This window comes from Notamacropus eugenii, chromosome 5 (genome assembly GCF_028372415.1).
Source record: "Notamacropus eugenii isolate mMacEug1 chromosome 5, mMacEug1.pri_v2, whole genome shotgun sequence".
NCBI classification, from domain to species: Eukaryota; Metazoa; Chordata; class Mammalia; order Diprotodontia; family Macropodidae; genus Notamacropus; species Notamacropus eugenii.
This window is the reverse complement of record NC_092876.1, coordinates 46,405,526-46,429,378: the sequence shown is the minus strand read 5'-3', so window position 1 is coordinate 46,429,378 and position 23,853 is coordinate 46,405,526. Positions and strand designations below refer to the sequence as shown.

The 23,853-nt window shown below is 41.1% G+C and overlaps 1 protein-coding gene and 1 long non-coding RNA gene across 5 annotated transcripts in view; one reads left to right on the top strand and one right to left on the bottom strand.

The window, feature by feature from the left end:
- Window positions 1-23,853, bottom strand: part of LOC140504140 (calmodulin-binding transcription activator 1-like) — a 1,000,289-nt gene that overhangs the window by 26,101 nt on the left and 950,335 nt on the right. For all 4 annotated transcript variants that reach the window (XM_072608745.1, XM_072608742.1, XM_072608743.1 and 1 more), the window contains 5 exons: window positions 10,401-10,552; window positions 5,371-5,567; window positions 4,865-4,943; window positions 4,256-4,571; window positions 3,314-3,837 (listed from right to left, as the gene is read on the bottom strand). In XM_072608745.1, the coding sequence (XP_072464846.1) occupies window positions 3,314-3,837; window positions 4,256-4,571; window positions 4,865-4,943; window positions 5,371-5,567; window positions 10,401-10,552 (1,268 nt within the window). The remainder of the gene's footprint in view (window positions 1-3,313; window positions 3,838-4,255; window positions 4,572-4,864; window positions 4,944-5,370; window positions 5,568-10,400; window positions 10,553-23,853) is intronic.
- Window positions 1-23,853, top strand: part of LOC140504142 (uncharacterized) — a 143,178-nt gene that overhangs the window by 19,186 nt on the left and 100,139 nt on the right. Inside the window, exon 3 of the long non-coding RNA XR_011966974.1 lies at window positions 19,390-19,588. This is a non-coding gene — a long non-coding RNA (uncharacterized lncRNA). The remainder of the gene's footprint in view (window positions 1-19,389; window positions 19,589-23,853) is intronic.

The window sequence follows — 23,853 nt, the reverse complement described above, 5'->3', positions numbered from 1 at the left end:
CTGCAAAAGGTAATACAATTGAAATGATTTCATTGATTCATTCGTCTAGATAGTTGATATAAGTACCCTATTGGGTACTGAGGATGAAACAAAGGTGAATAAGAGTTTGACATCTAATAGAAATGTCATTTACACAAATAACGATAACACAAGGTTGAATCTGGTAAGTGACATGAGGGGTACAAACAAAGGGCTACGGTGAGTTTAGAGAAAGTCATTGAGGGCATCAGGGACTGCATATTGACAAGGCAGTATGGATCTGGGACATTTGAGGACAGGTAGAATTTAAACATGCAAAAATGAGGGAGTAGAAGGGAATTCACGCTGTGCAGAGAGAAGAGTGGAAGTAAAGGCACAGAGAAAGGAAAACGTGAAGGATGTTCCAAACATAGTGAGTAGTCTAACTTGGCTGGAGTAGAAGGTGCATGAAGAATAGTGGGACAAAAAAGCTATAAAGATTTGTTGAAGCCAGACTGAATAAAAAATATTTTGTGAAGAGCTCCTAATTAAAAAAAAAAAAACCAAAACAAAGCATTCTTTTAGTTTTCCAACAAAATTTTCCAACCTTATTTTAGTCAAATGACATAAGAATATGAAGTTTTGTCCGAAAGTTCATATGCTATTAAATTTTTCTACAAAATGTAGTTCTTTGATGGTTCTGAAGGTCTGTAGCTGACCTGCTTATGAAGGTCAGAAAAGATACATGCAACGTCCACTTCTTTAGGTTGTTAAGTGTTTGTCTTCAGGAACATTCAGAGATATAGTTCAGAAATTCTTGATCATCTGCAACTAAACTCCACACCCCTTCCTTGAGAATCTGTATATTTTATAGATGCCAACATATTCACTTGGTTTATTCCGATTATTCAGATAGAATAGTACAACTTATCTCCCTTAATTACACTGAACTGCAGGTCTGCACTGGCTTGGGTGCTGTTTTCTTTTTCTCTTCAAAGTGTCCTTGGACTTAAAAAATAGAAAAGGTCACAGAGCTTATTAGCAGCTTTAATGGGTTAGTTCTTAGACTGCTAATGTCTTCTTGTCTTAAATGGTGGCACTACAGCCTCTCAGTACCCTTTGGATTTCTCAGGCATTTTGATCTGATAAATTTTGCTACAGATGGAGAGTTTAAATGGAAGTTCTAATTCATTTGTCATGATTTTTAGTAAGTCTAATGAAAATCAGTTCAAAATGTTCTAGACTTCTTAGATGAATACACAGAAAAATGTAAATATTAAAATGTTAAAAAATAAAAAGTCTTCTGACTGCCACTGTCCACTGTCACTTGGAAGTCATGCATCATGAGAATGTAGGCCCAAGCTACTTTGATTGGGGTCTAGAAGAGGGAAAGAAGCTTCATTAGGTGCAGAATGAATGATCCAGGATTTAAAAGAAGTTTCTGAAATAAACTTTTCCATAGTCAGAAAATTCACAACTTTGTATTTCAAAGTCTTTTTCAGTACCAGTAGCATTATAGTGAGGTGTGGTGTAACACGAGTAAGGTAATGACATCCTCTAGCTATGGAAGCTTTATTTAATAGCCTCGTACCCCATTACCTCCAGCCTGAAAGTATACTCCCTGGAACTAACAACAATGGCATGACATTACCATGAATTTATATAGCACCTCTCGCCCAAAGAAGTCAGGGTGCTTGGCAAATCAGATAACCATTCGTTTGTACGTAGAGAGCATCATTCTTCCTAATAGACACACAAGAGACTGTAAGACTGCCATTAAGAGGAAGAAAATAACTTGAGCAGCAAAACAGGTCCAAAACGTTGAGTGGATTTGAGTGAAGTGACTAATATTTTATGGAGCACAAAAGGATACAATCCTCCCACAGGACCTCACCAAAAAGCTTTGTTAACTTTGAATTGGAGTTGTTTTACTCACCTTACTTAAAGTATCTCTAAACAACATTAGAGTTAAAGTCTGAAATGCACTGAAATTTGGAAAACCTTAGAAAATTATCCAATTGTGGGTTAATTTCAGTTCACTTTCCATGGATCCATAAAAGCATATTTTATATACCAAAGGATTCCCAGTATGCCTGTGATCAAGGAAGGAGTCATCACTGGGGCCACAGTTTTGTATTTTAGCCTTGACAGTTTGGAGCCAGTATTCTTCTAGTATGTAACTAGACCTTCCTCCTTTTACAGTGGCTAGAAATGATGCCTGTGCTAGGAAGGTGATTCAAACTTCTGAGGTCTTTTATACAAATGAAAGCTTCCTAATTTAGATACATATCTTAGGCACATGACCATAAAGTAACTAGTGCTTTCCGTTGTGAAATCAGCCATGGTAGATGTTTCTTTGAACAGAAAGGGACCTACCTGGGACAGGCGTAAGGTAGAAGAGAACTGTATACTCATGAGAGGTATTGAGTTTATTTAGAGAAAGAGGGATATCTCTGAGATCCAGATTTTAGTGGCAGTTGGACCCTGTTAACAATATTTGACTCACTGAAATATGTGTAGGATCTGATCAACAAAATGAAATCTATTCTATGACCCAAAGCAGATGCTAGAAGATGTCTTAACACTTTACTGGCTAAAAAAATCCCATGACCTTTGGAAACTGATGTTCCATCAAGGAAAGAGTGAGTGTTTTGGATTTAGAGTCAGAGGGCCCAAGTTCAAATTCCACGGTTGCCACATGCTACCTGTGACCTTGGACAAATCATCTAACCTATTTGGGCCTCAGCTATAAAGTGGGGTTGGGATAGAATGACGTAATAGGGAGGTGATAATTCAACTGTATTTTGGCCTTCTCAGACCTCATCTAGAGTACTGTGTTCAATTTTGGGTACCATGGTTTAAGAAGTATTGATAAGCTGGTGAGGAAGGCGATCAGGATGGTAAAGGCCCTGCATGTCATGTGGGGATTGGCTAAGGAACTGGGAATGTTTAGCCTGGAGAAGAAAAGACTTGGGGGTGAGGGTGGGGAGCAAGGTGGCTGCCTTCCAAGAGTTTCAAGGGACAGCATAGGGAGAAGAAGTTAGGTATGTTCTATATGGCTCCAGAGAACAGGACTAGGGACAATGATTGAAAGTCACAAAATGGCCAATCTTAGACTCAGTGTCAGACAATTAGAGCTATTCAAACGTGGAGTGGCTCCCTGAGAAGTAGGTGGGGTCCCCTTCCTATTCAAGGTCAGACAGTATTCAGGTACTTGAGAGTGGTGATTCCTTTTGTGGATGGGTGGGACTGGATGACTGCCAAGGACCCTTCCAGTTCTCCAGTTCTGGGATTCCCTTCTAGCCTATGAGAACCTGCATCCTTGCCTCAACAGGTCTCTGTCAGAATTACTGACCTGTAAGTCATCCATGTGTTGCAAGCAAGCCTCATTCTCGACATTGTCTCGATAGGACAACAACTCCGCATCTACCATCTCTCTGTCAGCCATCATGAGGACACTCATCTGTTCTCGTGGGCGAAGACGGGGCGGTGCTGGGTCCTTGCCTAGGCTGGCTCCCTTCTGGCTTCCTGTTACCTGTACTGCAGACACACCAATGTAAAGGTCTTTGGAGTTCCACTTGACTCCAGGCTGAGCTCCAGAGCCTCGGAATCCTGCAGCCTCTGGAGTGTGAGGGGAGACTTCCCGGCTATAGTCCCTTATTCCTTCAGTGGGGCTGATTGTCTCAGAGACACATTGCTTGGAACTGGGGCTCTGCTTTCTGATACTTGGTTGTTCTAGACTCAGTGCCGTGGAGAGCAGTTTCTCCTGTCTCGGCTGGAAGTACTCAGGGTTCAATTTATGCTTTTTGGGAGCAGGATAATCTTTGTGGCTCTCACTGCTATAGTAATTAGAGGGCTCAGACCTAGGTCTTCTTAGCTCTGTAAGGAAAGCAGAAAGGGCAGTCAGGAGCAGTAATGGAATGAACAAGAACTCCCACAGAGTAAGCACTCGGGAGACAAAGCTCAAAGTCAGTACTCAACATCTTACCCCAAGGATTGAAACATTTTAAACGATATACTCTATACTTAGACAATTCTCCTCTGAGAAACTTGAATTTCCTGCAGGTGCATAGACTTCCTGTTATCTTTTGTACATTTTTTTGGGGGGGAGGAATAAAAGGGGAGCAGCTGGTGCTCCTGGAGCTAAAGGGATGAGCAGTCAGCAAAGGAAGTGGATCTACATGAAGGACACACATTGTTTTTTCAAGTAAACTTCAAGAGAGAATAAAAACCACTGTAAAGTCTGATGATTAATAATAGAATCTAGCAGATGTGATTATTTCAGTTTTTCTTTTACCTGGATTTGTACTTGCAATAACAGTGATTCCCTTTTGTGATTCTGAGGAGGTCATGGTTTCACCATGCCATTGGGCTATCCAGCTGTCTGTATTGGATTCTCCACTTGGAGGGCAATGGATTCTGGGGGTCTGTCCGAGCTGAACCTGCTCATCTCTCTGCAGCTGCTCCAGACATTCTGCCAATTTCACGTGACCCCGGGACCGGGCAATTGACAGAGGCAGCCTTCCCAGTGAGTCAGGAATAGAAATAGCTCGGCGGTCCCATTTGTATAGCACAACGGCAGCATCCAGGTGTCCCAGGGCGCATGCCCACATCTAAAAGGCAAAGTGACAGGAAGGATACCTTTTCAGAAAGCTTTCTTAAACTTGTTTTACTTTTAGCCAACAGGTTGGCCAGATGCCCCGCGCTGGCTCCAGAATGCTCTCAAATTTCTGAGAATTGGTTTTTCTGCTGCTGAGCTTAATGGGATTATGTGAAATATAAGCATCAAAAATAATTTTAATGAATGCCATATATGAATGAAATGTAATAGTATGGAACAAGGCAATTCCCACTTATGAATTAAGAAAAAGCCGTAATTAAGAAATTCGTGAAGCTTTTTTCTTACCAGTGGAGTGCATGAGAAATGATCCACATTCAAAGGGTCAACCTCCAGTTCCAAATCAATGCTATCAGCATGCTTAGTTCTGTAAGGAAGTAACAGGAATTACTCCACAAATTACATAATTTGTTTAGTACTGGCAAAATCAAAACTTTTCACGATAGTGAAAACTGGCATCCAACATCTGGAAATAAAGAAGAGACTTGGCATTCCATTGGATTGGTGGTTTGGGCAGTGTGTGTACATAACTAGTGACCTACAGGAAATCGAGGAGGTTAGCCTCAGGATTGGTTTGCTAGTTCAGTGTTTCCAGGGAAGAATTCATTAAAAATCTCTCTAAAAAGTGTCTGTAGGGCAAGTTTTCTCCAACACTGTAGAATTAAAGGAATAGCAAAAGATAAAGGCTTCTATTTGCTTGTGGAACTTCTGGAAGGCAGTTATATGCCAAGTTTCATGAGCTCCTCCCTTTCCCCATCCCCAACATATTCCATGTGAGCCACACACAGCCTTACCGCCATTTGATGAGGGTTTGGATCAGAGTGGCATAGCCCTGGGCTGCAGCCAGGTGCAAGAGGGTCATTCCTCGGAAAGTCTTCGAATGGATGAGGTGCTTGGACTTTGCCCAGCAGGCACGACTCATCATCTTTTCACACACCACCACCACTCGGCTCTCAAAGCAGCTCCCCATGGTCCCAGTCCCAGATGCACACTACAATGACCAAACACAAATTACAATCTGACCTTTCATTGGATGTAGGGAGTAGAGATTCTAGACCTACCAGTAGTACTCTGCCGAACTGCATTTAAGTGCAAGGAATGGGAAGGTGAAAAGTAGAGATAAGAGCAATTGCAGTAAGCTACAGAATAGCCTTGCCAGACTTCAGAGGAGTGGTATTTTTCTGCAGTACTGGTGCAAAGTAATTTTCCATAAAAACCAAGTTTATCAGACTAGATTATGGCTGACACCATGAATATTCATTTAGTGTCCATTCATCTGAAGGTGCACTGATAGTAAAAAGAGGTGGTTGTAGGTGAAGTCTATACTGCAGTGGACAATTCTGAGAGCAAAGAACAGCCATTCTCATGTTTCATTGCTTTTTATACCATCTTTGTTCTTCCCTCTTGGCAAAGGAAAGCACCTCATACTTCACTTGGGAATGGAGAATACTACAGCTCCATTGCCTCCCACCTCATTCCTATGCTTTCTTCCCAGCAGAAGACCCTGCACCAGACAGACTTCATTGAAAGAATAGAAGTCATTGACCCTGAGCTTCCTCTCCCCTTCTCTAAACCCCTTGATATCATCCCCTATCCTCTCCTTCTAGATTCCAGTCTTTGATGAAGAGGTGGTCCTTCTCCTTAAGGTCAGTTCTTCTACTTGCATCCTTGGTCCCACTTCCTTCCATCTGCTTTGGCATTCCATCCTCTCCTCAGCTGCCAAAGTGATCTTCTTAAAGTGCAGGTCTAACCATTTCTGACCTCCAGTTCCCCCTACTCAATAAACTAACTGCAGAGGTTCCCAAACTTATTTGGCCTATTGCCCCCTTTTCAAAATACTCAGCTGATTCCTGGGGTTAGGTTAGGTTCAACCCCCTCCCCCCAATTGTATCCTGGGCTACTACTGCCCTTGGATCATTCCAGCACCCTCCAGGGGGTAGTAACGCCCACTTTGGGAACCTATGCAAGTCTAATGGTTCCCTGTCATCTCTAGGATCAAATATAAAATGCTTTGTTTGGTGTTCCACCTTTCCTGTCTTATTACATCTTCTCACCATCCTCTGTTATGCAATAATATTGGCCTCCTTGCTATTCCCAGAACAAGGCATTCCATCTCCTAACTCCCACTATTTTCACTGGCTGTGCCTGGAATGCTCTCCTTCCTCATCTCTCCCTCCTAGCTCCACTGGCTTCCTTCAAGTTCTAGCTAAAATCCCACCTTTAACAGGAAGCCTTTTTTGATCTCCCTGAATTCCAGTGCCTTCCCTATGCTGATTATCTCCAACTTATCCTGTGTGTAGCTTTTTGGTATATGGCTTAAATGTCATTTCCCTGATTAGCTTCTTGAGAGCTGGGACTGTCCTTTGCCTTTTTCACTCCCAACATAGTGCAAAGCACATTGTAGGTGCTTTGTAAATATTTATTGATTATTGACTCCCAGATCTTCAGCCAGCCTCTTCCTCTCCTACTCCCTAGAAACATGTCTAGGTTTTCTCCATCCTTAAAACAAACAAATAGCTCACTTTTTGTCATCCTAGATTTTTCTTTTCTTTCACACCAAAACTAGAAAAAGCTGTCTATACTTGTGGCTCCCACTTCTCTTTCTCTTACATCTCAACTCCTTATTGCCTCCCGATTCCTTATAATCTGACTTTTAATCTCATCAGTGACTGAAACTGCTTCCTTCAAAATTACTAATGATTTATTAATTGCCAAAAACCAATGGCTTTTTCTCAGTCTTGAACTTTCTTGACCTCTCTTGACCATTGTCAGATGTCTTGACCATTTGACACTGTTGATCACTTTCTCCTACTGGATACTTTTTTCCTCTGAGTTTTTATGGTATTTCTTTTTCTTGGTTCTCTTTCTGCATGTCTGACCAATCCTCAGTCTCCTTTGTAAGATCATCATTTCTCTACTCCGGTGTGTAGGTATACCGAGGACTTTGTCCTGAGTCCTATCCTTTTTTTCTCTCTATACTCCTCTAGGTAACCTCATCAGCTCCCATAGGTTCAACTATCATCTCTAAGCAGATGATTCCCAGGTCTATTATATCCATCCCTAGTCTCTCTCCTGTGTTCTTGTCTTGTCTTTCCTATTTCCTGTTGGATATTTCCGACTGGATGCCCCATACACCTACCAACCTCACTACTCATCCTAAAATCCTTGTCAAGAACACCACAATCCCTCTAGTTACCCTGATTCTCAATCTTGAAATCATCCTTTATTTTGCACTTTTTCTTACTCCTTCTATCTAGTCAAAGGCCAAACTGTGTGGATTTTTATCTCCACAACATCTTTCATATCTGTCTCACCCTTCCACTCACATGGTCCCCATCCAGGTTCAGGCTCTCATTGCCTTTCACCTGGACTAGTGCAGCAACTTTCTAATTGGTCTCCCTGCCTCTTCAGTCTCTCCTCTTTTCAAACTATCCCTCTGTATAGCTACTAAAGTGATCTTCCCAAGTCACAGGTCTGACCATGTCACTCTCATTCTCAGAAAGCTTCCCTGGCTATTGCCTTTTCAGATAAAATACAAACTCCACTATTTGGCACTATTTTAAAACCTTTCATAATTTGGACTCAGAGTACCTTTCCAAACTTATTGCACATTATTCCTCTTTGTGGGTGTAAACTGTTCCCCACATCTGGTATTCCATCTCTGTGATTTTGCACAAGCCAGTCTGTATACTTATAATGACCCCTGCTTTTTACCTCTACCTCCTAAAATCTTTAGTAATCTTCAGATTTCAGTTCAAAAGTACTGCTTTCCATAGGAGATCTTTCCCAATTCCCCCTCCAGATTACTTTGTATTTATCTATAAGTGTACATACTGCTTCTCCAGATACAATATAAGCTTCTTGAAAGCAGGGACTGTTTTATTTCTTTATTTATATCCTCAGCATTCAGTGCAGAGATGTGTACGTATCGGACGGACTGCCTCCTTTTAGGAGAATTCTTTTCTTCATAAACCAAAAGGGGAAAGTGTCAGGAACTTTAAGAGTGCTAAGAATAATAACAATAAATGATGATGATGATAAAAAGAATTCAGGAACTTTAAATAATTTTTCCCCCTGAATCAGCTGAAAAGTCAGAATCAAAATGAGGACCTGAGAGGCTCATCAGCATCTTTCAGGGAGCAGTGTTACACACAGAGCTTACAAAATACTCAGTTCTCTAGCCCAGCACTCCCATCTCAGTTGTTTTAGAAAATATTTTTTCAGGGGATGAACCTTATAAAATGCAATTACTGCGAGGCTATGCTCCTTTATACACTCTTTAGTGAATCCTCTATTATATTTGAAAAGAATTTGTTGGGAAGGTAGGGATCAGATAATGGATACAAAGCTGTCTCCATTAGAGCTATAAAAGTTTCATTAAGAAGCACAGCAAGGGATCCCTGGTGCACAGCAGCAGGTTAGGAGGCTCAGGCAGAGAGAATTCTGGATACACAAAAATGTTTGCTCTCATGAACAAAGATAGTCACCTAGGTGGAGGATGGAGAAAGAAGACCTTGATTGTTTTCTTCTTTTTTTAAGTGTTATCTTCATCACATGAAGCAGATACTAATCTATCCTAGATTAGACTATTATATTAGATTAGATTATCCTGGAAGTCATGGAAGTTAACAGGGCATCAAGCTAATACTATTGTTGTCACTAGTCAGTTGAGTTAGGCTTTCCGGCAGTCCTGATGACATTGCACCTATATATCCCTCCCACACAACCTGGTAGTTTAGAATGAGAAGGGAACCTGTTTATCTTCACTTCTTTGGGATCCTGATGATGTCAAGGGGCTGGACCTCCTGGGGCAAATAGGGAAACTCTGGAAACAAATCACACAGGAAAGGCAGGTGGGACAAGCTGTGAGCTTCAGAGATGGAGGGAATGAGGTCACAGATTGACTGGAGGATCTTAACCGTTATGTGAAAAGCATTTTAATCCTAGTGCTCCCCTTATCGCTCCATTTCTGAAGATGGAAAAGAACGATGTGAAAAACAACACTTCATGGGAAGGGAAGATAAAGTGCAGGATCCTTTATTTTACTTTGCGTCCAAGTATTATTTGCTGTTAGCTTCCTAAGTAACACTCTCCATGCAGAGTTCCATTAGTAGTCAAAGGTTCTTCAGAAACCTGCTAATTCATGCTTAACTTCCAAACATGGATTATGAATTGGACCTCTTACAGTTATGGGGCTTCTAAAGCGATTATGGAATTCTGTGTATTTTAACACTGGAGTTCCTGTCAACGTTTAGGAAATCTATCTATCTATCTATCTATCTATCTATCTATCTATCTATCTATCTAACTATCTATCAGTGTTTGTAAACATATATATATGTATGTATATATGAAAATGAATTCTTGGATGCAAGATATAATCCCATGTAGAATAATTAATGAAATGATTTTCTGAAGGAACTTTTTACACTGAGCATTTGGATCTTTGTCAAAGGCTAATAAATTGTTTAACTTAACCACATTTTATATTTGTACATGAAAGAGACAAAGGAATCCACACATTAGAAAGGTCATAATTTAACATTCATTAACATTGACATTATTTTCTATTTTCATAGTCAGAGGTCAGTTGAATGAAATTTTAGGTGAATCAACATGATCCAGAGCTCTATAGAACTGAAAAATTACCCTCTGATGGTGCTAGTGAGGTTCATTGGCCCTGAGGTACTATGTCTGGTCTCTTTGCCTCCTTAGTCCCAAGAGTAATGTTTATCTCAGTAGGATGATGTTAGTCTTTAGGGAGATATTTGTGATATAATCTCATCAAATGGACAGACAGACTCATTATCTCTAGGTCTCATACTTGTGCCTGGCTTCCTCCATTCCCGCTCCCATTGCTGCCTCCGCTGCTACCGCCTCCAACACCCTGTTTGTGCTGCTGGGATCCCGTCATCTCAGCCATCCTCCTTTCCATCTGCTCCAGCCTTTCCAGGATGGACATCCTGAACTGGTTATCTAGGACAAAACAAGACAAAGTATGAGCTTAAGTCCCTGAAGAATAGATGATACCAAGTGACCCTATTCATGAACGTGAAGGTTTTACATGAGATTGCCTTCAAAAAACTCTAAAATTTGCTCTGTTTTCCTCTTCTCCAATGTTGTGGTCAGATTTCCTGTCTATAGTTATCTATAGACCCCAGAACAGTTCTTAGTTAAAGGGGAGCTCACTGCCACAAATTGTCTTTTGTAAGAATTCTGGTCAGCTAATTTTCAGGCTTTGTAATCACTCCCAGAGCTGTTTCCATTGAAGACTGAGGTGTTCAGAATGACATGGCAAATGAGCCTTTGGTGGATGAGAAGAAAGCTAATATAATGTAACACACCTAGAAGATGAGGTAATAATCCTGATGAGAAGAAGCAGAGACAGGAATGTCATTTTTACCTGAACAAACAGAGCTTCATCACAGGCTACTCATCCCATCCCCATGGTTCTGACTCCAGTGTTGGGCCATAGGGAGAGATGGGTGACCAAGCAAAATCCTGTCATGGAGACTGGAGAATTAACTGCCCAAGCCTCTCGAGCTTTTCTTCTAACACATAACTCGGCTCTTATGGAGACCAGTTTTGCTTTTTATTTAAGAAACCATCAGAACCTCCTCGTTCTGTGAGGTAGGATTTTGGGCCTCTGATGTGTGTGTGTCCATGAGTGCCAAATACCAAAAGCAGCCTTAGCCAGGAGAAGCATTTTTTGAACTCATTTATTAAAGGCATTAGTATCTACATGTAGTAAATGATACTGAATTTGACCCTCAGAAGTATGTTCACATTTCTTTCTTTCTTTTTAAAAAATATCTTTGTAATTTCATTGGTGTAGAAACTTCTGGATGAGGACACTCCCTCTGCCAATGCAAATTAACAACTCTAGTCATGGAGAGTTGCTTGCGGATGTGGAGAGGTTGATTGACTTGCTATAGACAGTATGGCAGAAGTGGAACTCAACCTCTGGCCATCTGGGCTTCAGGTGGTCCTTTCACATTCTGATCATTGCTTCTGTCACATTTCATAGCAGAGGCACAGAGCTTTAGTCAACACCATAACAACGGTGATAGCTAGATTCACATAGTACTTTAAGGTTTACAAAGCATTTTATATTCACAGCAACCTTGGGAAGTAGGCACTATTATCGTCCCATTTTACAGATGAGGAAACTGAGGCAGACAGAGGTGAGGTGACTTGCCCAAGGTCATACCACTAATAAGTTTCTGAGGTTAGATGCCAGAGTATTAAAGGAATAATAACAACTAATTTTCCCTCATTAAAGAACTGAAAAAAGGACCTCACTGAGTATGCTAACACATCTTCCAGCTTGGTCAAAAGCCTGGCTTTGAGCCATTTCTAATATGGCTGTAATTTGGTTGGAGCTGTACTGGAGGATTTTTATCCTCTTCAGACAAGTGATCTATGGGCATTTTTTTAGAACAGATCTTCCTCCAAACTGCAGGTGATTTGTATTGTTTAGTTGGAATAATCAAGCTATCTCTGACAGGCATTTGACCTCTTCTCTGAGCTCTTAATTTGACCTCATCTACACCTACTTGCCGGATATTGCCACCTGACTGCCCTGCCAACAGGTCAAATTCAATGTGTCTAAAAAAACAAACTTATCAGCTTCCTTCTGAAACTACTCCCAATTTCCCTATTTCTTTCTATGGCACTGCCATTCTCCCAGTCACCCAGGCTCACCATCTTAGAGTTATAATTGACTCTTTCCTCTCACCCCCCCCAACAATCAATCAATTGCCATTTTCTGCCTCCCTGCATTTGTATATGCTGTTTCTAGGTCTTGGAATGAACTTCCTCCCTCATGTCCTCTTGTTGGCATATTACTCCTATTAAAAATAATATATATATGTATATACATATGAACATAGCTTGAAGTTCTGCAAAGCCTTTTTATGCATTATTCCATTTGATGCTCATAATAACACTATGAGGTAGGTATTATCCCCATTTTACAAATGAGAAAACTGGGGCTTTAAGTGTGAACTTATTTAGCGATGGTTGCAGAGCTATTAAATGTAAAAAGTAGGATTTGAACCCAACTCCCCCTGGATCCAAGTCCATTGCTTTTCCTACTATCCCAAGCTGCCTATCGTCATTCTTTCTAGGAATAGCTCAGGGGCCACCTCTTCCATGAAGCCACCTTTGATCCCCCTCAATTAGAGAGGATCTCTTCTGCTTTCACCCTCTCAGGTCACTCTATTTAGCATCATGTTCTACTTTGTAAGTTCTTTGAGAGTGTGAATTATACCAGTATCCCTGCTGTCTAGCACAGTGGTATACAGTAGGTGCTTAATAAATGTGTTGGATTAGAAAACTTTTGAGAAAGAGGAACTTTATTAGCTTCCTTATTTCTTTCATTTTTCCATGGCGTCTTTCATGATAATACATTTTAAAACTAATGGATAACAGGTCTTACATTGCTGTTAGGTGTGCCCATGTTATTTCCCATAATAATATCAGTTATTTCTAGAGTGCTTTAAGGTTTGCAAAGTGCTTTTTTTTTTTTTACATAATCCTGAGATTATGAGAAAGGCAGTAGATATTTCATTGTTTTCTCATCTCCATGTAAAATGGTGCTGATAATACTTGCGGTGCCTACGTCATTAGGATGAGGGAGTGCTGTGTAAATGGGAGTGATAATCATGGCCCTTTCTGACGTTCTAGGAGGTTGAGGGACTTGCCCAGTGTTACAATGTCAGACAATGTCAGAGCCACAATGGACCATACGACGAAAAATGGGAGCAGATGATAGAAATTACAGATAGGAAGCAAAGACAGGGCTGGAATGTTCAAGCATTTCAAATCAATCAATCAATAAAGCATTTATTAAGTGCCTACTATGTACCAGGCACTGCAGTAAGCACTGAGGATACAAAAAGAGGCAAAGGACAGTTCCTGTCCTCAAAGAGCTCATAATCTAATGGGGGAAACAAAAAGCAAACAAATGTATACAAACAAGCTATAGCCAGGATAAATAGGAAGTAATTAAAAGAGGGAAGGCACTAGAATTAAAGGGGATTGGGACAAGCTTCCTGTAGAAGATGAGATTTTATTTGGAACTTAAAGGAAGCCAAGGAGGTCTGTAAGTGAACATGAGGAGGGAGAGCATTCCAAATATAGGTCACAATCAGAGAAAAGTCTGGAGCTTAGAGACAGAGTTCATGAAACAGCCATAAGGCCAGTGCCACTGGTTTGAGCAGTACATGTCAGGGAGTAAGGTGTAAGAGCGTTGGAATGGTAGAAGGGGCTAGGTTATGAAGGAATTTGAATGCCAACCAGAGAATTTTGTATTTGATTCTGGAAGTGATAGGGAACCACTGGAGTTTACTGAATAATGGTATGACATGGTGGGATCTGTGCTTTAGGAAAATCAGTGTAGTGGCTGGATGGAGGATGGATTGGAATGAGTAGAGACTTGAGGCAGGCTGACCTACCATCAGGCTATTGTGATAATCCAGGTATGATGTGATGAGGCCCAGTATGAGAGTGGGGACAGGGTCAGAAGAAAGGGGCATATTTGGGAGATGTTGCAAGGGTGAAATCACCAGACCTTGGCAATGGATTAGAAATGGGTGCGTGCGTGTGTGTGTGTGTGTGTGTGACACACAGAGAGAAAGAGAGAGAGAGAGAGAGAGAGAGAGAGAGAGAGAGAGAGAGAGAGAGAGAGAGAGAGTGAAGGAGTCAAGGATAACTTCTAGGTTGTGAGCCTGAGCTTCTAAGAGGATGCTGATGCCCTCTATTGTAATGGGGAAGATGAGAGGGGGGAGGTTTTAGAGGAAAAGATAAAGAATGCCACTTTGGCCATGTTGCCTTAAAGATGTCTACTGGGCATCCAATTCAAGATATCTGAAAAACAGGAAGCTCTAAGAAGAAATCCAGAACAATATCAGATGCTAAGACAGGAGGCAGCAGGTGTCACTCAAGTCATTTTGACTGACGATCTCTCCTCAGACCTGGAAGGGGAAAACCTAGGACCCTGAATCCAAGAGTTTTGGAAATAGCTTTGATCCCCCCACCCCCAGACTTGCTTCTAGCCCAACCCCACAGCCATCTTTGAGGGGAAAAATCATTGTGGAGAGAGGGCCCACCTTCATCATAACCAGCAACAATTGCTAACCAGCTGCCACTGACAAGCAGAGGCATCTGACCCCCCCCAGACCACCATTTCTGCTTCCATTCCAACCTTTAAAGTCATCATCTGGGGAACCAACCTCCCCTATCCAGTATTTTGACAAGGTCTAAGAATTTTAACTTCTTAATATCTCTCATATGTGTCCTTTCCCTGCTCTGATACTGCCACTACTCTGGTGCAGGCCGGGACTATTGCAGTAGCCTCTGGTTGTGTCTGCCACAAGTCTCTCTCTAGCCAATCTAGCCTCCAAAGGCAAAAGCAGTTCCTGCCCTGCAGGCATTCTAGTGCAAACAGTTATATGTAACAGGCTATGTACAGGGTGAGTTAGAGGGCCAGTGATTTGTCCAGGATGACACAACAAATAAGTGTCCAGTATATTCTAAGCTGCTCCAGAGCAGGGGCTGTCATACCTCTTTTTGTATCCCCAGCAATTCCAAAGCAAAGGTCCATAGGAGGTGCTTAATAAATGCCCACTGATGAACTGATTGATTATCTGAGGGGCGATTCAGACTCAGGTTTTCCTGACTCCAAATCTAGCCCTCCCTCTACTACACAAAGTGGTCTCTTTTTGTTATCAGTAGAAGAGTGAATCAGCACAAAGACTGTACAGGGGTTTTAATTTTCCAACCAGGAATGGGAAAAACAATGCTAACCAGCCTGTGACTTTTATATATTTTTCTATCAGAAACTGAAAAATGAAGGATCCTTCCAATCTGTCTTTGACTTCACCTTTCGGATAGATTTTTATTTAGTCTTACTTCTCAGTTATCTCATGATAACTTTATAAACCCTACCTTTTCCCAACAACCCTAAGCAGAGACCCCTATTTCCCTCTGCCCCTGCCCTGCCCCTGCTCTCCCGGAATGACTTTGCTTTTCAGCCTCTGTAACCACCCACTTGCTTCTTAGGCAAGCCTGCAAATCTCACATCTATTCATTAGCGTTTCAATAACGATTGCACTTGTCTCGGATTCTCTGCACCCCTGCGGCTGTGAATTAATATTACATGAACCGAGAAGAAAAAAGCCCACCCCTCCGAGAACATGGTCGAGCGGCGTGCCCGGGAAAGCGCCCGCCTGTTGCAGCCATGTTTTCCTCCAGCCTTTGTTCTGGCCGGGAGTGCTGCAGTCTGGTGCAGTGCAGAGCCGGGCCCCCCCTCTCCAGGCTCCCCGCCCCCTCGCCGGGCCCCCCCCTCCAGGCTCCCCGCCCCCTCGCCGGGCCCCCCCCTCCAGGCTCCCCGCCCCCTCGCCGGGCCCCCCCCTCCAGGCTCCCCGCCCCCTCGCCGGGCTGATCACGCACGCGGCACAGACTGGCACTCCCGGCCCCTTGCCCGGGGCACAGCGCTCCCGTTACGAAAAGCAGCCCCGCGTTTGCCGCAGAGCGTGATGGTTTTCCTGCCTGCATGCTCAGCACCTTTCCCCACTGCCGTACAGTCGGCGCTTTCGTATTAGGAAGCAGCTCACAAGCAATTATTTGCCTCTTAACAAAATGCTATCACGCTTAACAGCATCTCCGAGCCTCTCAGTTCCAAAATGGGAAGGCAGCGACAATTACAATGAGAAAACACTGATCAATGCAAATGGAATGGCTGAGCCCGCTCCTCAGAGCAGCCTGGAATGGCTGGTCTGCCGTTCTGCATTGACCAGAAATCAGACGTATTCTTGCAAACTCCAGCTTGCTTCTCTGAATGCTAATTTATAGCAAGATCGGGCATCTGCTCCCTTGCTAGCAAAAGGCTCAGTCATTGGGCTGACAGGATTATTGACAATTTAAGGCAAAGGAGACAATTATGCCTTTACCACGATGATAAAACCTGACCATAAAATATTCACTAAATTCATAGTTATATATCCCTTTAATAATGTGTTAGTCACTTGTGAAGATAATAGGAAAAAAAATCCAGATTCAGCAGTTTGTCTGTAGTTGTTACTGATCCACGGCAGCAGAGTACATTTTAAAGACTTTTGCTGATGAATAGTAATTCTTGTCATTTCTGTCCCTTGAACATTGGATTTTAAATATACTAGAACTTGAACTATAATTTGGGGTTTGAGGATCCTGATGGATCGGGTGGGCTTCAGCGCTGCCCCTTCTTGCTCTTGTCTAAACAAAGGAAGTGCAGACTCAGCAGTGGGAGATTCCAAGGCAAAGGTCTCCAACACAGCCTAAGTGGCCTTTTCTTAATTGAGGGCATGAAGAGGAATAAAGGCACATGCTCTTAAATGAGTTTCTGGAGTCACACACAAGATCAAGGGGGAGCTAAAAGCTAAGACCCAATGAGTTTGTATGATTCTTAACAAAGAAAGTCAGTAGCTCTGCGCAGCTCATTCTGAACAGGGAGTCCTCAGTTTTTGGAGCTTCCTGCAGATTTCTACCTAAAAGCATCAAGATATCTCAAGTAGTAAGTAAGCACTGTGCATGTAAAACCAAAGTTAACAACTTTATCAAAAAATACTAAATTTGGATGTGTTTCTCTAGTTTTGTCATGGGAAGAAGTATAAAAAGTGGGATATAGGCGAAAGAGTAGATATTGATGGTAGATTTTTGTCCTACAACCCATGTTGGCTTTCTATAGATTTCCAGTTGATTGTAAAAACAATTGTTTTCCCCAGAAACATCACCTGACTAGTCAATTTGTTTCTAAAAATTAGAATTTCTGGTCATTATTGCAAAGATACATGTTTCTTACAAAAATTATATAGAAAGGATGTCTGTTCAACCATAAAATTGCCAATGCAAGGCTCAAAATACCAAGTTCATAAAACTTTAGTACCCAGGTTCCCATGGAAAATCAATGAGATTTGCATGTGGAAGACACTATAGCAAAGAAAGGACTGCCATGACCAAGGGATTTGTGGTCAAGCGACCAGCCCACGTCGGGGAAAAGCCTCTCCCTACCTAGCAAGGATGCATATTTTAGAATGACACCACTGCCTTAGAATTCATGTTGCAGATCACTTGAAGGGCAATGAGGAGACACATGACATGACTGAGTAGGCTGAAACATGAACAAAAATTACACAGGAAAAGCAAGCAGCATAAAGCCTATTATCAGATAGATGAACACTGGGCCAGTCACGAAACGAGAACAAGGGATCAGTAACGGACCACCTACAGGCTCCAAAGTTTTCAGCACAATGCCGTTGAGATTTAGAGCAAGTGAGGCAGATGCCTGTGAGGATTTCGGTACCACCAGATGAGAAGACATGGAGAGGTAAAGATCTGTACCACATCAATGGAATCATGGATTCCTCAAAGAAACCTCTCTAACTAACGGCTACAAATCTATGTGCTTCATGTACTACAGGAATTTAATCAGAACATATGCATAAAATTTTAGAGCTAGAAGAAGACAGCTAGAGCTCTTGTAGTCCAACACTCAAACTTTACACCTAAGGAAACTGAGGCCCAAGGAAAGTGACCTGCCCAAGGTGGCAGATCTATGGCAAGAACTCAAACCTCAAGGAATTTTTTTTAAAAATCTGTTTTATTTTTCCTCATCTCAGTTATTCCAATAACATTTAATTTGGTAATTGTTATTAGCACCCTGACCACAGAAGGCTTACACATCATTCTTCTCATAAGCTCTTGTGAGGCAGGTGGTGCCAATATCATCTTACTATAACTATCACTGCTTTTCTATGATTTATGTATTTCCTTCCTTTCACATTGGAATGTTATTTCACTCATTTCTTTGAAACACCATATCTGTTATTTACAGTTCTACATTCACACACAGGTGCAATCATTTCTAAAACAAATCCTATGATGTTTCAGTCTCAAAAGCAAAATGTTTCATATATATACCTTCCCCACTGCCCTGATAAATTATAAATCCTTATGGTCAGGGATGCTAACAGTCTCAGGAATATAATGAACATTCAGAAAAGATGTTGGAAGAGCAACCCTGTATCACTGGTTTGGTGCTCAGTGGATTCTAGACACCTCCTGGACAAAACATTCCTGTTGCTGAATTTAAAGCATAAAGCAGGAGTGGTCTAGGAATGCTTTCACTTCCTCTGACTTGTCAAGATGTTTACATTTGACAGGTCTCGTGACCTGACCTACCCCTCATTCACTCACGCCGTACCTATGGGAATGTTTTTGCGATTTGTCTGTTTTCCCACATCTTCACCTGTTCCTTTCAGACATTTAGCTTTGATGGTGACCTCTGTCGATTCCCATCATCACCACTCTTTTGATTGCTTTTTCTATTTAATGAAGAATCATTTTTCCTTCTCCCTGCTGCTACCCAATATTCCATTTAAGAAGCTGGTTGGTTTACTGGAGGAAAAACAGCATGCTGTAGTTGAGAGAGCACGGGATGGATTTGGAGTCAAAGTTCCAAGGTCAAATACTTGACACTGTGGTGGGCTTGGGCAAGTCATCTCCCTTATTTAAACTTCAGTTTCCTCACATTTTAAATGAGGGGGTGGAATTAGATGAACTAAGGTTACTGATGGATCTAAATTTTGTGATTTCTTACATAATTGCACTAACATGGAAAGCTCACATAGACTCTCCACAAGATACATCATCACTATAGAAAATACTCCCAGACAGCTCTAGTTGTCCCTTCAAAAGCCACCTTGTGATGACTACTTGCATCTAGTCCAGTTTCCAAGATGACACTCCAATATTTCTCTCACTTTCTCCAGGTGCCCCTGGATCTCTACTTTTGACCTTCCACTTTCCTGCCAAAGGAGCACAGCCATGTGCATGATGTCACAGAAGTGAGGGACACCGTCTCCAAGCAAAGCAGAATCAGGTTTTATACTCATAAAGCAGAGAAATTCTCACAGGAATCTGCCCTGCATGCTGAGGACCTTCTTCTTTCCACGTATCAGGCAACAAAAGGTTCAATGTACAGATAGCTTGAATAGTTCACATTCCTATAGTGCTTTAAGGTTTGCAAAGCACTTACATATATTATCTGATGTGCTACTTACAACAATCCTGTGAAGTAGGTGCTATTGTTTTTCCCATTTATAGATGAGAAGATGGACTTAGAGAAGCCAAAGAGCCTGTCCAAGATCACAAAAATAGCAGGCATGTGATTTGGGAATCAAATTCATCTTTTCTTCTTAGACTCCATGTCTCACCCTCTACTTACTGTTATGTATGTGTTTTCATATGTCTGATGTCCATTGATATTGGCTACATTCTGGTATGCTCTCTCCTCAAAGCATGTGGATCCCTTCTCACTAATGCTAGACCTTTCCAATTATGACTTTGTTATTGGAGGATGGCATTCATAAAGTGGGGACCATGGAGTGAATGTATGGCCGAGGACCTCCTACCTTATCATATGGAACACTTTAAACATATGCAAACTAGTGACGAAATTCATGCTATCTCATGTAAAATAGTAAAATGAAAAAAAGAGGAAATCTCAATGCTTTATTGAACTAAAACAAAAGGTTCTGTAGGTCTATAAGACTTCTATAAGACTTCCAGTATCTCAGAATGTAGGAAAAACCACTTAACATGCTGAAAAAAGAATCAGTGATCAAACTCTTGATAGAGACATACAGTTGATCATGGACATGAAAATCCTGTACCAACCATGATGACAATGCAGGAATCTTCCACTTGCAGCTAATTATAGGCCTAAACAAGCATACACATATGTGTATATATGTGTAAATATGTATATGTGTATATATGTGTGTATATAGATATATATATGTTATATAACACCTACTACAATAAGACAAGGAGTCTAACATTTTATATACTAACATCAAATATTTTACATCAGCTCTTCTCCAGCTGTTCCTTAGGGTCCTCAAGGCATGCAGATAAAAGCCTGAGGAAGATGTGGGTTTATATCTCAGCTTTTGTTTTCTAGTTGTATCTGTAGGGCTTGGTGTGGTGCTTGGCACACAGAGTTTTATAAATGCTTTTTCATTCATTCTTTCAGTTATATGACCACTTAACCTCTCAGCCTCAGTTTCTTCATATGTACATAGTTGGGGATTTAACTGGAGCACTTCCTATGGAGCTAGACATGCACTTAGGCCCATTTCAGATGACAGGCTCCTAAGTATGAATTTCCTTTAGCAAGGAGGCAAAAGAAGTATCTCACCAGAAGGGGCCCAAGTGCTTGCCCAGCTCTGTGGGAAGTACACCTGCTCAATTCTCTCCTACAGTAAAATGGGAACATTAATAATGTTTACATAACCTATCTTAAAGGGTAATTTTGATAGATGATTTGTATACCTTCAAATGGCACAGAAATATGGGTTTTATTATTGTTATAAAACTATGGCCCACTCTGGTCCAAATACTAATACGAATATCCTTACTAACAAAATTATTAGAACACGTTGACAGAGGAGAAAAGGAAACTTAAAAAAACCAGATTTTTAAAACTTATAGTCAAAAGGAATTTTCTTGCAAGATTCTGGGAAATTAACTGTAAAGAACAAAGGGCACTAGGGTAAAGGGATATAACTGAGTGAAAGTGAAAAGTTGCGTTGTTGAAACAGAGTGAATGTGATCCAGCAATACTTCAAGTAGCACTCTTAGATCGGCCCTATCTTACCCTGTCTCAAAGAACTCAAAGCTTTCCTGCAAGAATTTTAAATTTCACCAGCTGAATGGACCTTTTGCTGCTAGTACATTGGCAAATTCCAAAGAGCCTTTGTACACTGTTTTCTATGAACTTAATTTCAGTGTTCTTAACCATTAAATTAACTTACAGAATTAGCTTTCTTTTGAATATTATTATTAGTCAGCCAACATACAGCTAAAACTCAGAAAAAAACAGGACTAAATCTGTTTGGCCATTTTATGCTCAAGGTATGCTCCACTTCCTGCCTTGAATCCTTTCCTACCTCCTCCCTGGAAGGTTCATGTAAAGAGAAAAGATGGAATGTGTTTGTAGAAATTTCTTCCTCTCTATTCCTCTTTCTCCCAAGAAAAGAAATGAAAGAAAGGGAGGGAATAGGTGGTTATGCACAAGTCACTCTTGGGTAAAGAGAGACCCATGTCAATTATTAACAGACCTGGGACATCTGAAAGAAATCCTCCATCACACAATGATTTCTAACCAACCCTAAAGGATTTAGTGTGAATTGCCAAATTCTCAAAAAAATTTATTGAGCTCTTTAATTGCATTAAAAATGTATTTATATAGTTTGCTTTGGTACACCAGACACTTTACCTTCAGCACCTACATAATACAACTCACCCTTCTATAAATGACATTGCCTGTAAGCTCCTCCCTTTTTGTGATATCACCTTTAATTTTTATAGTGCTCTTTATGTTATTTAAAATATCTCCTGCGCATAACTTTTAGGATAATACATTTAGAATGGGTTGGGATATATGAGGCTATAAAGGTCATCATTTTACAGATGAGGAAACTGAGGTACACAGAGAGGTTAAATTACCTGCCTCAAATCACCTAGGTCTAGGTGGTAAAGCCATTCTTTGACAACTCACTCCCAAACAATACTGTGATCACTTCACTGTGCTGTATTTCATGAAAGCAACAGATAGTGAGAATATGTACCAACTCTAAATAAATAAGAGCTATAGATTCTGGGAACTACTGGAATTTATTAAGCAGCCATGTGACATGGTCGGATTTGTGCTTTAAAGAAGATCACTTTAATAGCTGAGTAGTAAAGTAGCTAGAATTGAGTGGACAGAGACTCAAGGCTGGGACACTGATCAAAAGACTATGGCAATAATATGAGACCCTGCACTAAGGTGGCAGCTACGTAAGTGGAGGAAAGGGATACATATGAGATGGGATTGAGGAAAAGTTGACGGTCCTTGGTAACTGGAGAGAATAACATTGAAGTTTTAAGCCCGTGTGACTACTGGGAGGATAGTAGTATGGATAGTAATAGAAAAGTTCAGAAGAGGGGAGGATTTGGAGGCAGGAGGAGATTAAGTTCTGTTTTGAACATGTTTTCAAAGAGGCAGAACTGGAGACCAAATTGCCGATATTTGCTGGATTATGGAGAAAGCCAGTGAGTTCCAGAAAAAAAAAAAACACCATGTATTTCTACTTCATTGACTACACTAAAGTATTTGACTTTGTGGATCACAACAAAATGTAGCAAGTTCTACCAGATCATCTTACTTGTCTCTTGGGAACCTGTATGCAGGCCAAGAAGCAACAGTTAGAACTGAACAGGGAACAACTGGTTTAAGATTGGAAAAGGAGCACGACAAGGCTGTATATATTGTCACCTTATTTATTTAACTTATATTCAGGGTACATTATGCAAAATGCCAGACTGGATGAATCAAAAGCCATAATTAAAATTGCTGGGAGAAATATCAACAATTTCAGATATGCAGACGATACCACTCTGATGGCAGAAAGTGACGAGGAATTAAGAAGCCTTTAGATGAGGGTGAAAGGAGAGTGTAAAAGCTGGCTTGAAGCTTAACATAAAAAAAAAAAACCCGAAGATCTTGGCAACTGGTCCCATAACTTCTTGGCAAAGGAGAAGAAATGGAAGCAATGTCAGATTTTATATTCTTGGGCTCAAAGATCACTGCAGATGGCAACTGCAGCCATGAAATTAAAAGATATTTGTTCCTTGGAAGTAAAGCTATGGCAGATCTGGAGAGCATAATGAAAAACAGACACCATCTTGCCAACAAAGGTCCATATAGTCAATGCTGTTTTTCCCCCCAGCAATTTATGGCTATGAGAGTTGGTAAGCCAAGTGCTGCGGAATCAACACTTTTGAATTGTGGCGCTGGAGAAGACTTTTGATAGTCTGTTGGACAGCAAGGAGGTCAACTTAGTCAATACTTAAAGAAATTAACTCAGGCTATTCACTGAAAGGTCAAATACTGAAGCTGAAGCTTAACTACTTTGGTCACATAATGAGAAGGTGGGACTAACTGGGAAAGTTTGAAGGCCAAAGGAAAAGGGGATAACAGAAGATGAGATGGTTAGATAGTGTCATGGAAATAATGAGCATGAACTTGGACAGACTTTGAGAGAAAGTGGAGCATAGAAAGGCCTGGAGTGCTAGAGTCAGACACAACTGAAAGGTCACCACACAAAAACTGGACATGTTGATTTTGAGATGTTTATGGGAAATCCATTTCAAAATATCCAAGAGGCAATAATGCAACCCACCCACTG